We start from the raw sequence: 17,140 nt of genomic DNA, 5'->3' as shown, positions 1-17,140 counted from the left end.
CGGTTTTTATCTGAGGTGAAAAGAAAGGGCAAATTTGGCCACTGTGCTGATGCAAAATTCAGTAGTGTTAAAGACAGTTGAGGCAGAGAACATGGAGTTACTGTATGAAATCCTTGGTCATTAGCTGTCATAGCGTCAGCATCCCTTAAAAAGGTTCTGATAAATAACAGTGGGGTTTGGCATCTGCTGATTCAAGAGCAAACACCACTGAGCGTCTGTCCACCCTGCATAGCACCGTGACAGACACCAGGGATTCAGAGCTTAGGGGCCAGACAGTGAGCAGATCACACTACGTCAGAGTGCCTCAGCAGTAGCTGCCAGATGAGCTGTTTTCTGAAACCACCATGGAGATCAGAGCCCTGCTTTCCCTTCTAGCTAACAAACAACTTGTCTCCTTTCCTGCGTAGCAAGGCTCCTTGAAAGAGAAATTATACTCATTCAGTTCCTCTCATTACCTCCTGTTTGCTCCTCATTCTACTGAAGCAGCTCCCTCCAGGTCCTAACGTTCTCCTGATGGCCACCTGCGATGGGCAGTGCTCGCCTGCTTCCAAGCAGACCTCCCTGCTTGCTTGGCATTGCCCCTTTCTTCACACTACGTATTCACTTGAATTTTCACACCCCGCTCTTCCTACCTTCTCCTCACTGTCTATTCTCTGTCCGTCACACGGCCCCGTTCTCTGCTTGCCCTTATTGTCAGTGTTCCTTGGAGCTCTATTCTGGGTGTTTGTGCTGGCTCCTCCATGCCCATAGCTCTGTGCCCACCATACCCTGATAATTACAAATCCCAAGCTTGTCTCCCAGACTCCACCATCTGAATATCCCACGGGCACAGGTCCTTTGCCCATGCCTGACTCCCCCCCTGGGCTGCTTCCTTTAGATAATACACCAGTCACCCAAACAACTGTCTTAGTTTGCCCGTGCTGCTGTAGCAGAAATACCACAAGTGGGTAGCTTTACAGAAGAGAAATCTATTTTCTCACAGAAGCTAGAAGTCTGAATTCAGAGTGTGGCTGGCGGGGGGAGGGGGGTGGTGCTTCTTTATCTATTTCAGCTTCTAGTAGTCGGCAGTCCTTAGAGTTCCTGGGCTTGTGGATTCACCTGCCTTTGTCATCATCAGATAGCATTTGTTGTTCCCCCTGTGTCTGCACTGCTCTGTTTATAACTCAAAAGCGATTCAGTTTAGGTATGATCTCAACTGATTCATTACATTAGATTACATTACGGGTGGTGATTACATTGCATTCAGTTAGATTGCATCCATAGGTATAGGGATTCCAATACATATTTTGGGGGAACACAATTCTACCCATAACAGCAAGACGCTAAGGGTTTATAGTCCTCCTTTTATGCCACCCTGTCAACCCACTCCTCTCTCGTTTCATCCATAGCAGCGACCTTCTGACTAGTCTCCTGACTTTAGATCTCCCTCCAACCCATCCCCAAGCTGCTCTCTGATGAATTGTTCAGCAGTAGTGATGATGATGATGATGACAGCTGACATTCATTGAATACCAGATTCTGTGCTACGTGCTTTGCGTAATATTTCATTCAGTCCTTACAACAACCCTATGAGAATAGGTGCACTTAATGTAATGATTTTACAAAACGAAGAAAGGCACAGAGAGGGATTCGGAGAACGGGCTTCCTGGTACGAACTACACCCTCATGGTAAGAATGGGAGTCATAAAAATACCTGGTGTGTTCAGGGTGAACTTGGCCTTGGGCTCAGGCTTAGAGTCTAACTGGATCACTTATTCACTGAGACCTCAGGCAAGTTACTTGACACCTAAGAGCCACACGATGTGAATAATAATATGCGTAAGAGGGTTGTTATATGGACTGAGTAAGAGTATCTGTGAAAAGCATAGTCCAGTGCCTGGAATATAGTAGATGCTCAGAAGAATCGTGTTTAGAGGTTGTAGGTGCTTTACAGTATCCACCTCTGACTATGAAACTTTATGACACTTTACTAGGAAATCTTGGAAGTTATGCTGCTTACAATCAGTCAGGATATATTCCTTCCTTTCTCAAAAAAGAAGTTGGGTCAGCTGGCCAAAGGATCCATTTAGCACCTCTTGGCGCAACAGCTTCAGGTAAGAGCATCTTTAGATAGTTTTTTAGATTTCTGACCAGAGAGGAGCTATTTCTTTTTCTTTAAGTTTACAAAGTCAGTTTTCCTAAGACTTTTAAATTAGGCTACCTTGTTAATACAGTTCTACTTGTTTTTGGCAACATGTCCCATTTTTCTTCCAAAGATGTAGTTTGAGAGTCTAATAGTTGTAAGAAGAAAGAGCAGCCTCTCATTAAGTGCTTACTCTCTGCTGCCAGGCACTGTGTAAATGGGATTATCCCACTGAATCCTCACCACAATCTGGTGAGACAGATCTCTCTTTTACAGAGGAGAAAATTGACATTAAGTAATCTACTTAAAGAAGCCTTGGTGGCGCGATGGTTAAGCACTTGGCTGTGAACCACAGGGTAGACCGTTCGAACCCACGCAGCAGCTCCATGAGAGGAAGACCTGGTGATCCGTTTCCATAAAGATTACAGCGAAGAAAACACTGTAGGGCAGTTCTACTCTGTCACATGGTGTCACTATGAATTTGAACCAGCTCGGCTGCTGCACCTAACGACAACAATTTACTTAAGGTCACGCAGCTGGTGAAGGGTGGAGCTGTGAGAGAAACTCTGTCTGACCCCAAAGAATGTATTCGCTACCCAGTGAGACGATGTACTTTCAGAGCTTCCTGCCCAGCACCTGGCAGAGTGAAAGCTTAACAAATGTTGATACTCTACTTCTTTATCAATTTACACGTGGTTTCCCTATAGTTCCAGTTTGGATCGTAGAGATAAACTGTGGCAGAACTTGGATACCATGGGTTCTGCTGTGCATTTTACGTGGTGAAAGGGTTTATTCCCCCACCCTCCAATGGCATATAATTAGTTTAGACCAGCTGCCCACCAGTGACGTGGCAATGATGGCCACATTCAAGCTTATGCACTTGAAATTGAGGGTGATGCCTCTCTGCTTGAGCTGGCTGTATTTGACTGTGAACATTCTCTGGTCATCTTACTCTAAAGTAGATATTCTTACTAAAGCACCTAAAATAAGCACTAAGGCAGATAATCAGAACTTTGGGAGAATACTTTAAAAAGTTTACACCAATAGTATTCTGAGGGCCTATCCTAATCAGGATCTTACGTGAAAACCCCTGGTTAGAATTGCCAGTCACTGAAGTTTACCCAATTGGAGATAAAAATATAAATGCACTTCTTTTGAAATGCACTGGAATTCTGTAATTTTTCATTTCTTATCACAATTGCGACTCCTGGCAACCCCATGTGTGTCAGACTACAGCTGTGCTCCATGGGGTTTTCGGTGGCTGATTTTTTAGAAGCAGATCACCAGGCGTTTCTTCAAGGGTGCCTCTAGATACACTGAAACCCCCAGCCTTTCAGTTAGCAGTTGAGCATGTTAACTATTGGCACCACCCAGGGATTCTTACCACAGTATAACCGCTTGAATTACCAGTACCTAGTTACCTTATCCATGAAAAGAATTGCTTCATTATCTCTCTGCCAAAACAAAATATGTAAGTAAACATTTTATCTAGAGCAGTGGTTTTTATAAAGCCTCAAATATTTTAAGCCCAGCTCACAATGAGCCACTCACTGTGACTTAGTAGCAGTTTTTAGTATAAAAGCAGAAAATCATAATGCTTCAAGTTATTTTATCTGGGTACTTGCTCTTAGAAATTGAGGGTAGAGATTTTTTAAAATATTTTTGTAAAATATTGAAGGCTTGTATGTAGTAATTATTATTCTGTCAGATTACCACACATATTCCTGTTTTCTTTTTTTTTAAGTAAATGCTTTCTCATGATTTTTCATCTCTTCATTTACTCTGCTTATCAGCTTTTCTTACAGATGGTGATAGGAGGAAAGGTAAAAAAAAAAGAAGTAAATATTAATCACTCTCAAGTGGTAATTGCAAATCCTTAGGAACACTGTTGTGTAAGAGATGGGTCTTCCAGTCCTCCCACTTGTGTGACAGTTTCCCACAAGAAAATAAAACCAGGTCATTACCGTATTTACTCGACTATTTTCCGTTCCTTGCAGAGTCTCCCTCTCTGTTCTTCTTCCTCACCCCCCTTCTTTTGAAATGCAGAGTCAAATTATTTTCATCTTCTTTCCTCCCGATGCAATCTTTCATCCCAAACTTCCTAATACCTCCTCATCTCCTGCTTTGAAAATAACAACGTAGTGGCGTATCCCTTCACATGCAGCTACGCTGTAGGGACGTGGGGCCCTGTTCTGAGTGCTCTCCATACATTAGCTCCTTCAGGCTTCCCAAGGACTCTATTCCAGAAGGTTCCATTTTACACAGGTTTTGTATCTCACTAAGAGTTATATGGGAAACCCTGCTGGTGTAGTGGTTAAGAGCTACCGCTGCTAACCAAAAGGCTGGCAGTTCAAATCCACTAGACACTCCTCGAAAACTCTATGGGGCAGTTCTCCTCTGTCCCATAGGGTCGCTCTGAGTCGGAATCCACTCGACGGCAACAGGTTTGGGGTTTTTTTTGGCTTTAAGAGTTATATAGTAGTGGTGCTAATTAAATCCATAACTAGAGACAAAGTCCTTTTCTTTGGCAAACAATTTTATAAGAGGTTAAATGCCCTTGATGGGACAAAAACAGTTTTTAGAATAAAGGCACAGCTGGTGTTGCTGGGCTAGGCCGACTACACTTAGCAGCCTGAGCAGGAGAGTTGGATTGAGGAACAAAGTCATCCCTGGCCCGGCCACAAGATCTGGGCTCCTTTGCCAGCCTCTAGCTTCTTCACCAAGAGGGCTTGAGTCCTAAAACCATTATTATTTCTGGGGGGAAAAAGAACCCAAACTCACTGCTGTAGAGTCGATTCCAACTCGTAGTCATAGCGGCCCTACAGGACAGAGTAGAACTGTCTCATGGGATTTCCAGGGAGCAGCTGATGGATTCGAACTGCCGACCTTTTGGTTAGCAGCTGTAGCTCTTAACCCCTACAGCACCAGGGTTCCTGGAAAAGGATCTTAAATGTCAATACTACCACCTTCTAAGCCCTTGGCAAAGCAATTCTCTCCTCAAAGAAGTTTTTAAAAAATATTGGCCTGCACAGTTTCCATTAAGTGTGTTTAGGACTGAACTTAGGCTACCTGGGAAAAGCTTCTGTTGTTCCCCAAGCCCCTTGCTTCTCCATGCTAACAGCCCCTCTTATTAGCTTAGCCCCTCTCCCTTTCCCCCATCTGAGTCTCAGGGCCCATTGCCTTTTTTTCCCTGCTCCCTGTCCCCATACCCTGTACATGCATTCTCCTACACACGTGGTACCATTTTGACTTCCGCATCTGATGTGGGGGAGCTGGCTAATTTAACAGACTAATTCTTGTTTATATTCCAACGAGCCATAACTAAGGGGCTGTTCCTGGAAAACATAGTGCATTTTAATGGGCCCTTCTAGACACATTGTCCCTGCCTTTGTTTTGTAGTTTTTTAGTGGCTTTGAGAATTTCAAGCCGAGTAAGAGTAGAATGCAATACCCTTCTCCAACCAAACCACAGAACAGTAGACAGTGACAGTTGGCTGCTCCTAGTGCTGACCAAGCTTGGGTCCTCCTTAATCCCTGTCGGCTTTAAACTGAGTTTAGCAGCACATCAGGACCCACTTGCTGTCATCTCCTCTGCTCCCAGTGTTACAGTCTAAGAAGAAAACAGCTGGGAAACCACCCAAGGAAACACGGTATAAAACCAAAAACCAAACCCACTGCCATCAAGTTGACTCCAATTCATAGAACCCTATAGGATAGAGTAGAACTACCCCATAGAGTTTCCAAGGCTATAAATCTGAACAGAAGCAGACTGCCATATCTTTCACAGAGCAGCTGCTGGGTTTAAACCGCCAACCTTTTGGTTCGCAGCTGAGCACTTTACCCACTGTGCCAGTGTTAAATGTACAAGAACGTCCCACTCATTCCATATTGACATTTAGAGTTTAATCCAAGAATGATGGAAACTACACAGTGTGAAAAGATAATTTAAATCCCAAATAGAAAGATCAAATATCCCTCCTCAGAATACCTATGACATCCAGCTCTCAACTGGCATTGGAGAGGGGGATGAAGGAGGGAGTATAGAAGGCGTTCACGTTCTCTCTAAAATGACTTGTTGTTTTGTCTTTTGAGATGTTTAAGCATCTTTATAAGTGGTTCAGATAAGAGCAAATGTTTAGCAGATTTTAACAACGCTTTAGTCAGCTAAATGGATGACTAAAACAGCCTTGTGATTAAAGATTTGTGACCCTAGGAATGTACATCTTTGTGTTTTAAAGTGGTCATGTTATCATACACAATTTTCCCAATGAGAAATTAAGTTGCTTGACTATAAGGAACCACCTCTTTGTTTTTTAAAATCTATCACAGAAGCTCACTTTGTAACACCGTGAAGCCAGAGATTTACAGGACTCAAAATTACAAATAAACTTTCTATATTAATACTGTGAATTTTGAATATCATTTAGATTTAACTCCAGTGTGATTTCACAAATTCTCTAACACTGTGGGTGTCGCCCATTTAATTTGAACCAAGAGCTTTTCCTTGGTCAGATCAGAAATGTCAGCCATCAGAGCTATAACTCAGAAATGTTGGCTCTTAACCTATTGAAAATTCTAATTAGTGTCAACATAATAAACCCTCAAAGACCAGGGTTAATAATTAAAAAATAAATTCAAAAGATCCCCCATAAAATGACAGGATTAATTACTTAATATTGGATTTGATCATCAAATGAACAAAATTCTAATTCCTAGTTTTATTTCTTTTAGAATATACCTGGAACACAAAAACTGGTCGGGGGCAGCTTTCAGGACCTACTTACAATCCTGCGGCAAAAAATCTAAACCTTGTGAGCCGTGCACAGCCAGTTCCCTCTGTGCACGGAAGGACAGACTGGGTGGCCAAGTACGGAGGCCATAGGTAGGAGGTGCTGGCGCGGAGCCCGAAGCATTGCCCCCCAATTTGTGCAAGTCACCGACCTTGGGAAATGTCTACAGATGTCTATTTCTACTGAGCTCTGGAAGAAATATGGTACAGTGGGTACTTTAAGGAGCAAAAATAATCTCCTATTTTCTTTCTTTCCTAGCAGTGAAATGCATTTTCTTAGCATCATTGCCCACATGCTGATATATGGGTAGGACTTTACAAAGTATTGAATAAACTATTTGCCAAAGTATCAGATATTTGATCTACAAATTAATATATAGTAAACATAATAAGAAGCTATTTTTTAAAATGCTCCAGAAACTAAATATTTAGTGTTCATTTGTTGTATATTTGCCTAATTACTTAATATTTCATTGTTTTGCAGTGATCGGCCTCAGAGGTTTTGTCTTGTTTTTTCATAGCAATGGTAGACCTCTGTGGGCTGTCAGTTTTGGTTCCTATTTGGCTAAGCCTCTACCACTTGGCAATGGCACAAAGATTATAATTTATCATTTGTTTTACTTTGAAGTCCTGGAAGCAATGGTAACTCCAGTCTTGAGCACAATGTCTTTCTTAGAAATAAGTTTGTCTTTAACATCGAGAACACCAAAATTATGCCATGTGATTTTAGTGGCGAAAGAGTCTATTGTTTGACCTTGACCAGTATAACTGCTGTTAACTCCTGATGACTATAAAGCCCACTGGCTTTGTGACTTCAGAATTAACCAGGCAAAGCTTCTCTCATCTTCACGTCATTAAGAAAGTTCTTGAAACTGTGTAAGACGTTTGCTCATCAGACTTTCAAAATACTTCCATGTTCCTACCAGACAAAAGATGAGGTGTGTGAGCTGGTCCCCCAAAGCAAACTCTTGCTGCTGCAGGTCACTGACTGCTCTGACCTTGACATTGGCTCTGAGAGCAGATGTGTTCAGATGCAATGGCAGTGATATCACTGGGGACTTCTTTTTTTCCCCCTTGGTTTTATTTCCAGATTGGTATTTAAAGTAGACATTTTGAATCTAGGACTATTCTATTTAAACCTGCCATTTTATGGACTGAACATTAGTACTGTATATTCTTTTTAAAGAACAACAATGTTACCAGCTGCTGATATTTTTATGTTTTGTATGACTTTGTAACAAATGCTAATGGAATTGCTGTCATCTTATGAGCATTGTGCAAAGGGACATTATAAATAATAATAATACGGTGTTTTGGCAACGGAAGTTTCTGCTCGCCTTGTTGAAAAATGTTAACATCTACAGAGTAATTTACTCTGATGGTAATGTGCCACATATTTCATCTTTATGGCTGTGTGTATTTGTACAGTTTTAATTAATGTTTCAAAGCTAAAATACTTTTTTGTGTTGCAGAGAAACTGAATAGATATTAAAATAAATATGGTTCACTAGTGTGTTTTCTTTACATTTTAAACTTTACATTTATAGCTGAGGGCCTGTCATTGGGGATAAGGTGTCTTTGGTACAAATCTTATAAATAGCTACTTGTGTCAGAGCTGATAATTTATGCTAAACCAGAAGTGGAGGGTTCCCGTGTTAATTACTCTGATACAGTATACTTACCTGGACAGAATGAAAGCCAGGCAATATTTTCCACAGAGCTCTATCTTGGTATCCAGCAGTATTTTTTAAATTTGAATTTTTATAAAGAAATTTAAGAAGATAAGAAAACTTTAAGGGAAATCACATTGATTTTAATCAATTACTAGAATACATGAAAATGACAAATATTAGACTTTTAATGAAGATACAGAACTAAGGTTTGCTCATACAACCACTATAATTTGTGATAGGAAAGTATATTTGATCTAAGTTGGCATTACAGGAAGTTCCTGGGTTACGAACGTCCAAGTTATGGACAACTCGTACTTAAGAATGGACAGCCATAAAACCTATTATATTAAAAATTTGAGTTAAATACAATAGTTTGTACTAATGAACACAGACACTAGTTTGTGATGCTCATGAAAACCTTGGGTGGTCTGAAAGTGTTTTATGTGCATAAGAAGGTAAAATATGTACTGTATCTAAGACAGACATTTGACTGACACTAAATAAGAGCCCTATGTACCTGTTCCGACTTTCATACAAATTTAACCTACAAAGACAGACTTAGGAACAGATCTCGTTCCTCACCCAGGGACTTCCTGGATTCTATGGTGGGTATTTTTAAAATTTGTTTTCTTTTGACTTCCCCTAAGAAATTAACTAAAATGGCCAGAGCATTTATGTCCAACCTGCAACTTGGATATATCCAGATCTAATGAATCACTAAGTCACCTCTGCCACCTAAGTGTTTCTGAGATGTGCTCTCTGCCTTCACTACTGCTGTTTTCACCAAGGTCCTCATTACCTCTCACCTAGACTGTACGAGGGCCTTTTGCCTAAAATCCGTGACTCTGGTTTCATTCCTCACACGTGCAGCTTCCATACCGCAGAATTAGCTTTCTTAAAATGAGAACACTCCCCAGTTCAAGAAGTATGTTTGAACATATGCATTTATCTCCCCTCCTCTTCCAAATTTCACTGAAATGAAAGAAGTATGTAAATAAGATCGATCACATCACTGGAAAACTAGGAGAGGCCATCAACGCAAGAGAAGGTGAAGACATGCTTTAGGATATGAGGCAGATGGGCCCAGACTGGTGTTGAAACCTAACAGTGATGAGGACCCTACAGCTCCACAGAGACAAAAGAGAGAGGACCTCCCAAAGGTGAGGTGGTTATTTCAAGTCCCAGAAGCAGAGACAGTGGGGGAAGGGCATGGATATGCACCCTGGACCCACGAGGTAGGTAAAGTGAAGGGCTACAGAATCAATGTGCCAGTTCCCCAACCACGGACCCCTGAATAAAGCCACTAATGGGAGGCCTTTCATGGGAGGCTCCCTGAGGGGGCTTTGGGTCCCCCTTCTACCCGCCACACACAGCCCTGGCAGCACAGTGGTTAAGCATTCAGCTGCTAACCAAAAGGCTGGCAGTTCAAATCCACCAGCCCTACGGGGCAGTCCTACTCTGTCCTGTAGGGTCGCTATGAGTCGGAATCAACTCGAAGGCAACGGGTTAACTGCCATATACAACTTCAGTGATCATCACTGCCAAGGCCCCTGTGACTGCATTTTTAATTCATTTCTGTGAACAGAGATTTCTTTTGTACTACACTTACCACTTCAGATCCTTATCTACAAATACAACAAAAAAATCCACATTTGTTTGAGGAAAATCAAACACAGGAGAAGCATAGAAGAACTAACCTCACTGAGCAAAGAGTTAGTAAAGGAAACAGAAAAAAAAAAAAAACTTTAGAGTAAATATAATTAGCATCCACACAGAGAATCTATGGGATATTACAACCAGAAATGTAGAACTGGCTGTTCTGAAAACAAGGGATCAGAGTTTGGGGGACAGTCCATATATGAGAGATAGGGCAGGCCATCAAACAGTAAGCTAGAAGATTTTGCTAAACTTTCCTCCCAGAATATTGTACAAAAGGACAAGGAAATGAACATTTATTGTAATCATTAAAATAGCTATTCTCTGGTGCTCAGGGGGGAGGGGAGGTAGGAAATGGATTTGGAAAATAAAACTGTGTTAAATCTAGCAAAAACTGGAAAATTTAAGATTCAGGGGGAAAAAAAAACCCTAGCAAGTACAAATGTAAAATAAGATAGCAAGAATAAGACCGTAATAAATGAATGGGTTAATGAGTAAGTCCTCAATTTACAATCAGACTTTGCTACTAGGTAAAGGGAAAAATCCCAACTATATGCTGTTTATATGAGACTTACCTACAATGAAATAATACAGAAAAAGATCTCACAATAAGAAGCAATAAGTGGGCCCCAGATATTGTATATGGCTAACAGGCTCAATTCACCAAAAAGATATAAATTGTGAATAATTACATTTTGTGCCATGCAGCATTGAATTAAATTAAGGCTTCCACTGGCCAAATTGGGAACAAGTTGAGCATCAAAATGAATAATTACAGTAATGGATTATAACAAAACATTAAAATATAAAGTCTAGTTTAAAAGTAGATTTTATTAACCCATCTATTCAACAAATAAAGTTTCTACTATGTACTAGGTGTAGTGTGTATGGTAACAACAACAAAAAAATCTTTTTCCTTGCCTTCAAAAAAACACATATTCTAAGAGGCAGACATTAAATAAACAAAAAAATTATATATTTTCAAGTTGTGATGAGGGTCACCAAGAAAAAGAACAGGATGTCGTAAGACAGATTAACAGGAGGGATATATATGTAGCGAGAAGCCCACTGAATGGTTTACATCTAGGAGTCTGATTATACTTGAAATACATCTCTGCCTGCTGGTAGAAAATGAGTTGCAGAGCCAAAGCATGGAATCCTATTAGAAGATACTGAAATAACCCAGGTAAAAAATGGTGGGGCTTGGGTATTAGCAATGGTATAGGAGAGAATTTCATCAGAAAGCAATTGATTTTTGGTGTCGATCTTGTTTCCTGCTGGTTTATAGAACTTTCTCATTAGTTCTAACAAGTTTTTAGTTGTCTTGGGTTTTCTAAATAGACAATTATATCAGCTGTAAAAAACAGTTTAATGTCTTTCCCCTATTAATTTATATCACATATTTGTCTTTTTTTTTTAATTTATTTTTGGTGAAAATATACACAGCAGAACATACATCCATCCAACAATTTCCACATGTACAGTTCAGTGACACTGGTTACATTCTTCACATTGTGTCACCATTCTATCTCTAGCCATATTGTTTGTCTTATTTTATTGCTTTGTCTAGTGCCTCCAGAACAATGTTGAATCTTAGTAGTGATGGCGAATAAAGCCATAGAACTTGCTAAATAATAGCTAACAAAAACCTAAGGCAAGTACACTCCTTCCTCACTTAATGATATGGGTATGTTCCAAAGACTATGTCATTATGTGAAAATTGACATTAAGGCAAAAATGAAGGATGACCACATCAGATCACAAAATGGAGGATGACTACATCATTACATGACTGCCAAATTACATCATTATCTAACTGCCAAACCACTGAGAATCATGGCCCAGGCAAGCTGACACTCCAGCTTTAACCATCACAGTCAGCATTACTCTGACCTTGCACCTCAGCATTCATTACTGCCAGACGTACATTGTTAATGCACAAAATAGAGCAGATTTTTTACTATTATCAAAAATACAAAATGTTGGATAACAAGATGATCGATAAGTGAGGTGTATTATGCTTGAGTAAGTCAATAGAAGCATTTACATTAAAATCAGAAATACATTTTCTTCAGATTAATACCTAACTAGGATATATGTAGATATATATATCTATATATATATATTTATATAGTTTCCATTCAGAATAGCAACAAAACTATAAAATATCCAGCAATAATCTTACTAGAAATGCAAAAAACTTTTTGAGTAAAACTCTAAAATGTTGCTGAAGGGCCATATTATGTTCCTGGATTAAAAATATTTTAAACCAATCACTTCTTAATCTATCTAATTCACTGCAATCAATCAAAATTCCAAGTAAATTTTAAAAACTGAAATTAAAAGGCTGATTCTAGAGTTCATCTGGAAAAATAAATGCATCAACAAAAATCTAAAAAGCAACAATACTTGCCCTACCAAATATCAAAATACAGTACAAAGCTGCAGTGATTACAGTCTGGCACTGAGACAGAAGACAAACAGATCCATGAAAGAAACTAGAAAACCCAGAATCAGTCTCACGTAAAGGTGGCATTTCAAAGCAATGTTGAGGTAATGGCTATTTTTTGGAGAAAATAATTCTATCATATTTCTAACTTGCACCATCACACAAAAATAAATTCTAAAGGCATTAAAACCAGAAACCTAAAAGATAAAACTATTAAAGTTTTGAAAGAAAATTTTGTTTTACGAGTCCTGAAATGTGAAATGCTTTCCTAAACAAGGCACAAAAGCTGAAAGCCATAAAGAAAAAGTGTGGTAAATTTGATTTCACAAAAAACTTTAATTTCTGCATGACAAAAATACCATAAAATCAAAAGACAAAAAATTAACCAGAAGAAAATACTTGCAACTTATGTAACAACAAATTTTCTTATTATTTAAAGAGTTCCAAAGTCATATAAAAAAAAAAAGTAGACAAAGGATACATAAAGATAGTTCACCTAAAATATATATATATAGCTAGTCAATAAATATATTAAAAGATGCTTCATAACTCCTAATTCAACACAAAACAGTATTTTTGGCTTCAGTTAAAAAAACCTGTTGCCATTGAGTTGATTCCGACTCATGGTGACCCTATAGGACAGAGTAGAACTGCTCCATAGGGTTTCCAAGTAGTGGCTGGTGGATTTGAACTGCCAACCTTTGGTTTAGCAGCCGAGCTCTTAACCACTGCGCTACCAGGGCTCCAATTAGATTAAAAGATTAGGGGTGGCAAATTATGGACAGTGGGCCAAATCCGGCCCACTGCCCGTTTTTGTACAGCCAGCAAGCTAAAAATGGTTTTTATATTTTTAAGTATTTAAAGCAAGATCAAAATAAGGTTACTATTTCATGGCGTGTGGAAATCCTGTGAACTTCCAATTTCAGGGTCCATAAAGAGCTGAGTCAGAGCACAGCAATGTTCGTTCCTTATGTGTTGTCTACGGCTGCTTTTGCTCTAATAAGGGAGACTCGAGACAGTATGGCCCAAAAAAGCCTGAAATATTTACTATCTGACCCTTTACTGAAAAAGTTTGCAGGTTGGTTGAATCTGTCAAAGATAAAAAAAATCTGATAAAAGACAACATTAGCAAGGATGAGGGCAACACACTCAGCCACCACTGGTGGGATTGTAAATCTCTTCTGAGGGCAAGCAAAAGATGCTGATAGGCTTTGACTCCTTTTTTTGGGAACGTAACCTGTGGATTCATTTGCACGTGTGTACTGGGATTTACATGGTGCTGTTCCTTGGTGCAGCATTCTTGGTAATACCAAAAGGCTTTAAACAAAATTTCTACCAGAAGAGGAATGGTAAATTCCATCATGTAATATCCATACAGTTAAAAAGCCATTAAAAAGAATTACGTTCATCTCTATGTGCAGATACGGAAAGGGTATTGTTACGTGAGAAAAGCAAAGTCTAGAACACTATGTATACTACTATGCCCTTATTTATGTTAATAGTAACAAAAACGGATATATTTATATGCTGTTGAAGCCCTGGTAGTGCAGTGGTGAAGAGCTTGGCTGCTAACCAAAAGGTCAGCAGTTTGAATCTACCAGGTGCTCCTTGGAAACCCTATGGGGCAGTTCTACTCTGTCCTCTAGGACCACTCTGAGTGGGAACAGACTCAACGGCAATGTGTTATACCCTTTGATCCTGTGTGCATTTTTTATCACAAGCATATTTTATCTAAATTTTTAAACAACCTCATTAACTCTGTTGTCAGCTGCCATCAAGCTGGTCCTGACTCATGGCAACTCTATGTACAACTGAACAGAATGCTGCCTGGTCCTGCACCATCCCCATGTTCAGTTTCTGATTGGACTGTTGTGATCCATAGGGTTTTCACTGACTCATTTTCAGAATTAGATCACCAGGCCTTTCTTCCTCATCTGTCTCAGTCTGGAATCTCTGCTGAAACCTTTTCAGCATCATAACAACATACAAGCTTCTCGTAACAGATAGGTGGTGGCTGTGCCTGTGGTGCATTGGCCAGGAATCAAACCCAGGTCTTCTGCATGGAAGGCGAGAATGCTACCACTGAACCCCCTAGACTGTAAACAGAACTGACCACTTCCTTCTCTATGCCCCCACTGTAAATCAGTGCTGCCACGGGGTGAAGTCCTCTCGCCTCCTGTCTGTGAGCAGCCTTAGAATTTTCTAAGCTGATTGCTGGGAACCAAATAGGCACATGGAGATCTCCTTTGGGCCTAAACTAATTCTCACCGTCAGAGAACCTTGTCATCAAGGGTCTGATGCTTGGGTCCCTCCCCTAGGGCTGGTGATCGTAACAGATGAAAAATCAAGGCTACCATCTTGATTCAAAGTCTTATCTATGGAAGCCCTGGAGGATGATAGCTTTGGATGGTATCATGGATTGAACTGTGTCCCTCCAAAAATATGTGCCCATTTGGGTAGGCCATGAATCCCAGTATTGTGTGGTTGCCCTCCAGTTTCTGATCTGATGTGGTTATCTTATATGTTGTAAATCCTAGCCTCTATGCCTGTGGTTATCCTATTTGGGAGTGAGCTGCCTGTTACATTAATGAGGCAGGTCACGATCTACAGGATAAGGTTGTATCTTGAGTCAGTCTCTTTTGAGATATAAAAGATCGAGCAGAAAGAAGAGAGACCTCATTACCACCAAGCAAGAGCCAGGAGCAGAGTATGTCTCCTGTGCTGAGGAGTTCATAGACCAGGGGAAGATTGATGACAAGGACCTTCTTACAGAGCTGACAAGAGAAAGCCTTCCCCTGGAGCTAGCACTCTTAATTTGGACTTCCGGCCTCCTAAACTGTGAGAGAATAAATTTGTTTGTTAAAGCCATTCACTTGTGGTATTTCTGTTATAGCAGTACTAGATAACTAAGACAGATGGTCCATGGTCTGTTTGGATGGCCCACACCATCACAAGTGCCCTTATTTGTCAGTAGCTAATCGACTCGATGGCAGTGGGTTATTTTTTTTTAACTGGCAGTGTATGTTTATCTGGGTTTGGAAGAAGACAGAAAATACTGACATATTAAGTCCTCACATTTAACCATATTTTAAGTAGCTATGTCCATGCTCACCCGAGCTAGCCTATAACCAAGACACGTTTCTCATGAATACAGAATGACCAATGCTTTCCTATTCTGAACCACCTGGATCTGTGTATCTGGTCTATAACTCATACGATTCAATGTCTAGGAAGCAACGTGTCATAACCAATTATACTTAACACAAGCTTCCCCTTGTTTAACAGCCACATGGCCATCTTCTACTACTGGTATTTACCTCTACCTGCCCCTCACAAAGTAGCATCGGTGTTCAGGGAAACAAGCATGAAGAGGAAGGCTAGCTCTCTCAGATGGCTCCTCACTGCTCAAGACATCACCCAGACCACCTGTGGGTGTTCTGACCATTGTACCTCTAACTACAATTATTTCTCCCAAACACATTAAAATCAATCTTAAAAAATATCTAAGAGATAATGAAATGTTCTGCCTATGTGATTGTAACATTTGAAAAGATTACAATAATCTGATTCGCCAGGCATGAAACCATACTACAGCAACCACTGAACTGTTTGTAAATGGATGTCTTTATTAAAGTATGAATTTGGCACAACTACATGACAAAAAGCAACTACTGGCTATGCCACGAATTAGGGAATCATTTATTTCATTTAAACATTTGCAAGTGTGCTATCTCAATCCAGCACCAACCCTTTCACAACGTATAATTATTATGAATAGCAGCATGTGAGAAAAGACCTGGGGTTTCAGTAGAACAAAAGTTGAGTCATTGCTGTGATGGGCCTGTCCGAAAAGCTTTCTTTGATGCTAGTTAACAGAAAAGTAGTCCAGAACACACTACCCGGGCCAGACCCCACTTATGTAGAGTTCTGGGCATGAGGCTTTAAGAATGGTTGTCAGGTTGTATTATATCTGGGGAGTCACAAGGATGGAGAAGGTACTCAAAACCATGTCATACAAAACAGATGAGAAAACCAGCATCACTTTCAAAGGAGCTTAAGCAAACACTGATTAATATGTGCCTAAATTATATTCTAAAATCACCCAACACTGGTCAGGGTGGAGATAAGTAGCAACTATCCCTTCCTCTTTAAGCAGGGAAAAATCAAAGCTAGAGGTACCCGATTGAGAGTCAATTCCCGACGCTGCAGTAAACAAAGTGAAGTGAGAACATATCAGTGTCCAGTTACCGCACCCACAGGAGAGACCAGACCAGGTGACAAGTGCAGGCAGGCCTTTTAGCTTCATGTTTATAAAGAAACTCGTTAAACAAAACTTTTATTTTTTTGCTGCACAGTCTGAATTTCAGAAATCCCCACTACGGGTCATTTTTAAAACAAGCTTCAGTGCAGTGTATAAACAAACTAACTTTCCTTGGTCATTAAATTATTCAA

The 17,140-nt window shown here is 40.0% G+C and overlaps 1 protein-coding gene across 8 annotated transcripts in view; it reads left to right on the top strand.

The window, feature by feature from the left end:
* Positions 1-8,410, top strand: part of MAK (male germ cell associated kinase) — a 74,570-nt gene extending 66,160 nt beyond the window's left edge. For 6 of the 8 annotated variants that reach the window (XM_049883455.1, XM_049883447.1, XM_049883439.1 and 3 more), the window contains 2 exons: positions 1,974-2,093; positions 6,853-8,410. In XM_049883455.1, coding sequence (XP_049739412.1) covers positions 1,974-2,093; positions 6,853-7,007 — 275 coding nt within the window. In that variant the 3' untranslated portion in view covers positions 7,008-8,410. Of the gene's footprint in view, positions 1-1,973; positions 2,094-3,915; positions 6,471-6,852 lie in introns of those variants that run through there. The other 2 variants (XR_007517221.1, XM_049883465.1) reach the window with 2 other exon arrangements.
* The last annotated feature ends 8,730 nt before the right edge of the window (positions 8,411-17,140 follow it).

Source organism: Elephas maximus, chromosome 1, assembly GCF_024166365.1.
Source record: "Elephas maximus indicus isolate mEleMax1 chromosome 1, mEleMax1 primary haplotype, whole genome shotgun sequence".
In the NCBI taxonomy this organism is placed as follows: Eukaryota; Metazoa; Chordata; class Mammalia; order Proboscidea; family Elephantidae; genus Elephas; species Elephas maximus.
Note: the sequence above shows the minus strand (reverse complement) of the source record. Positions and strands in the feature narration are given on the sequence as shown.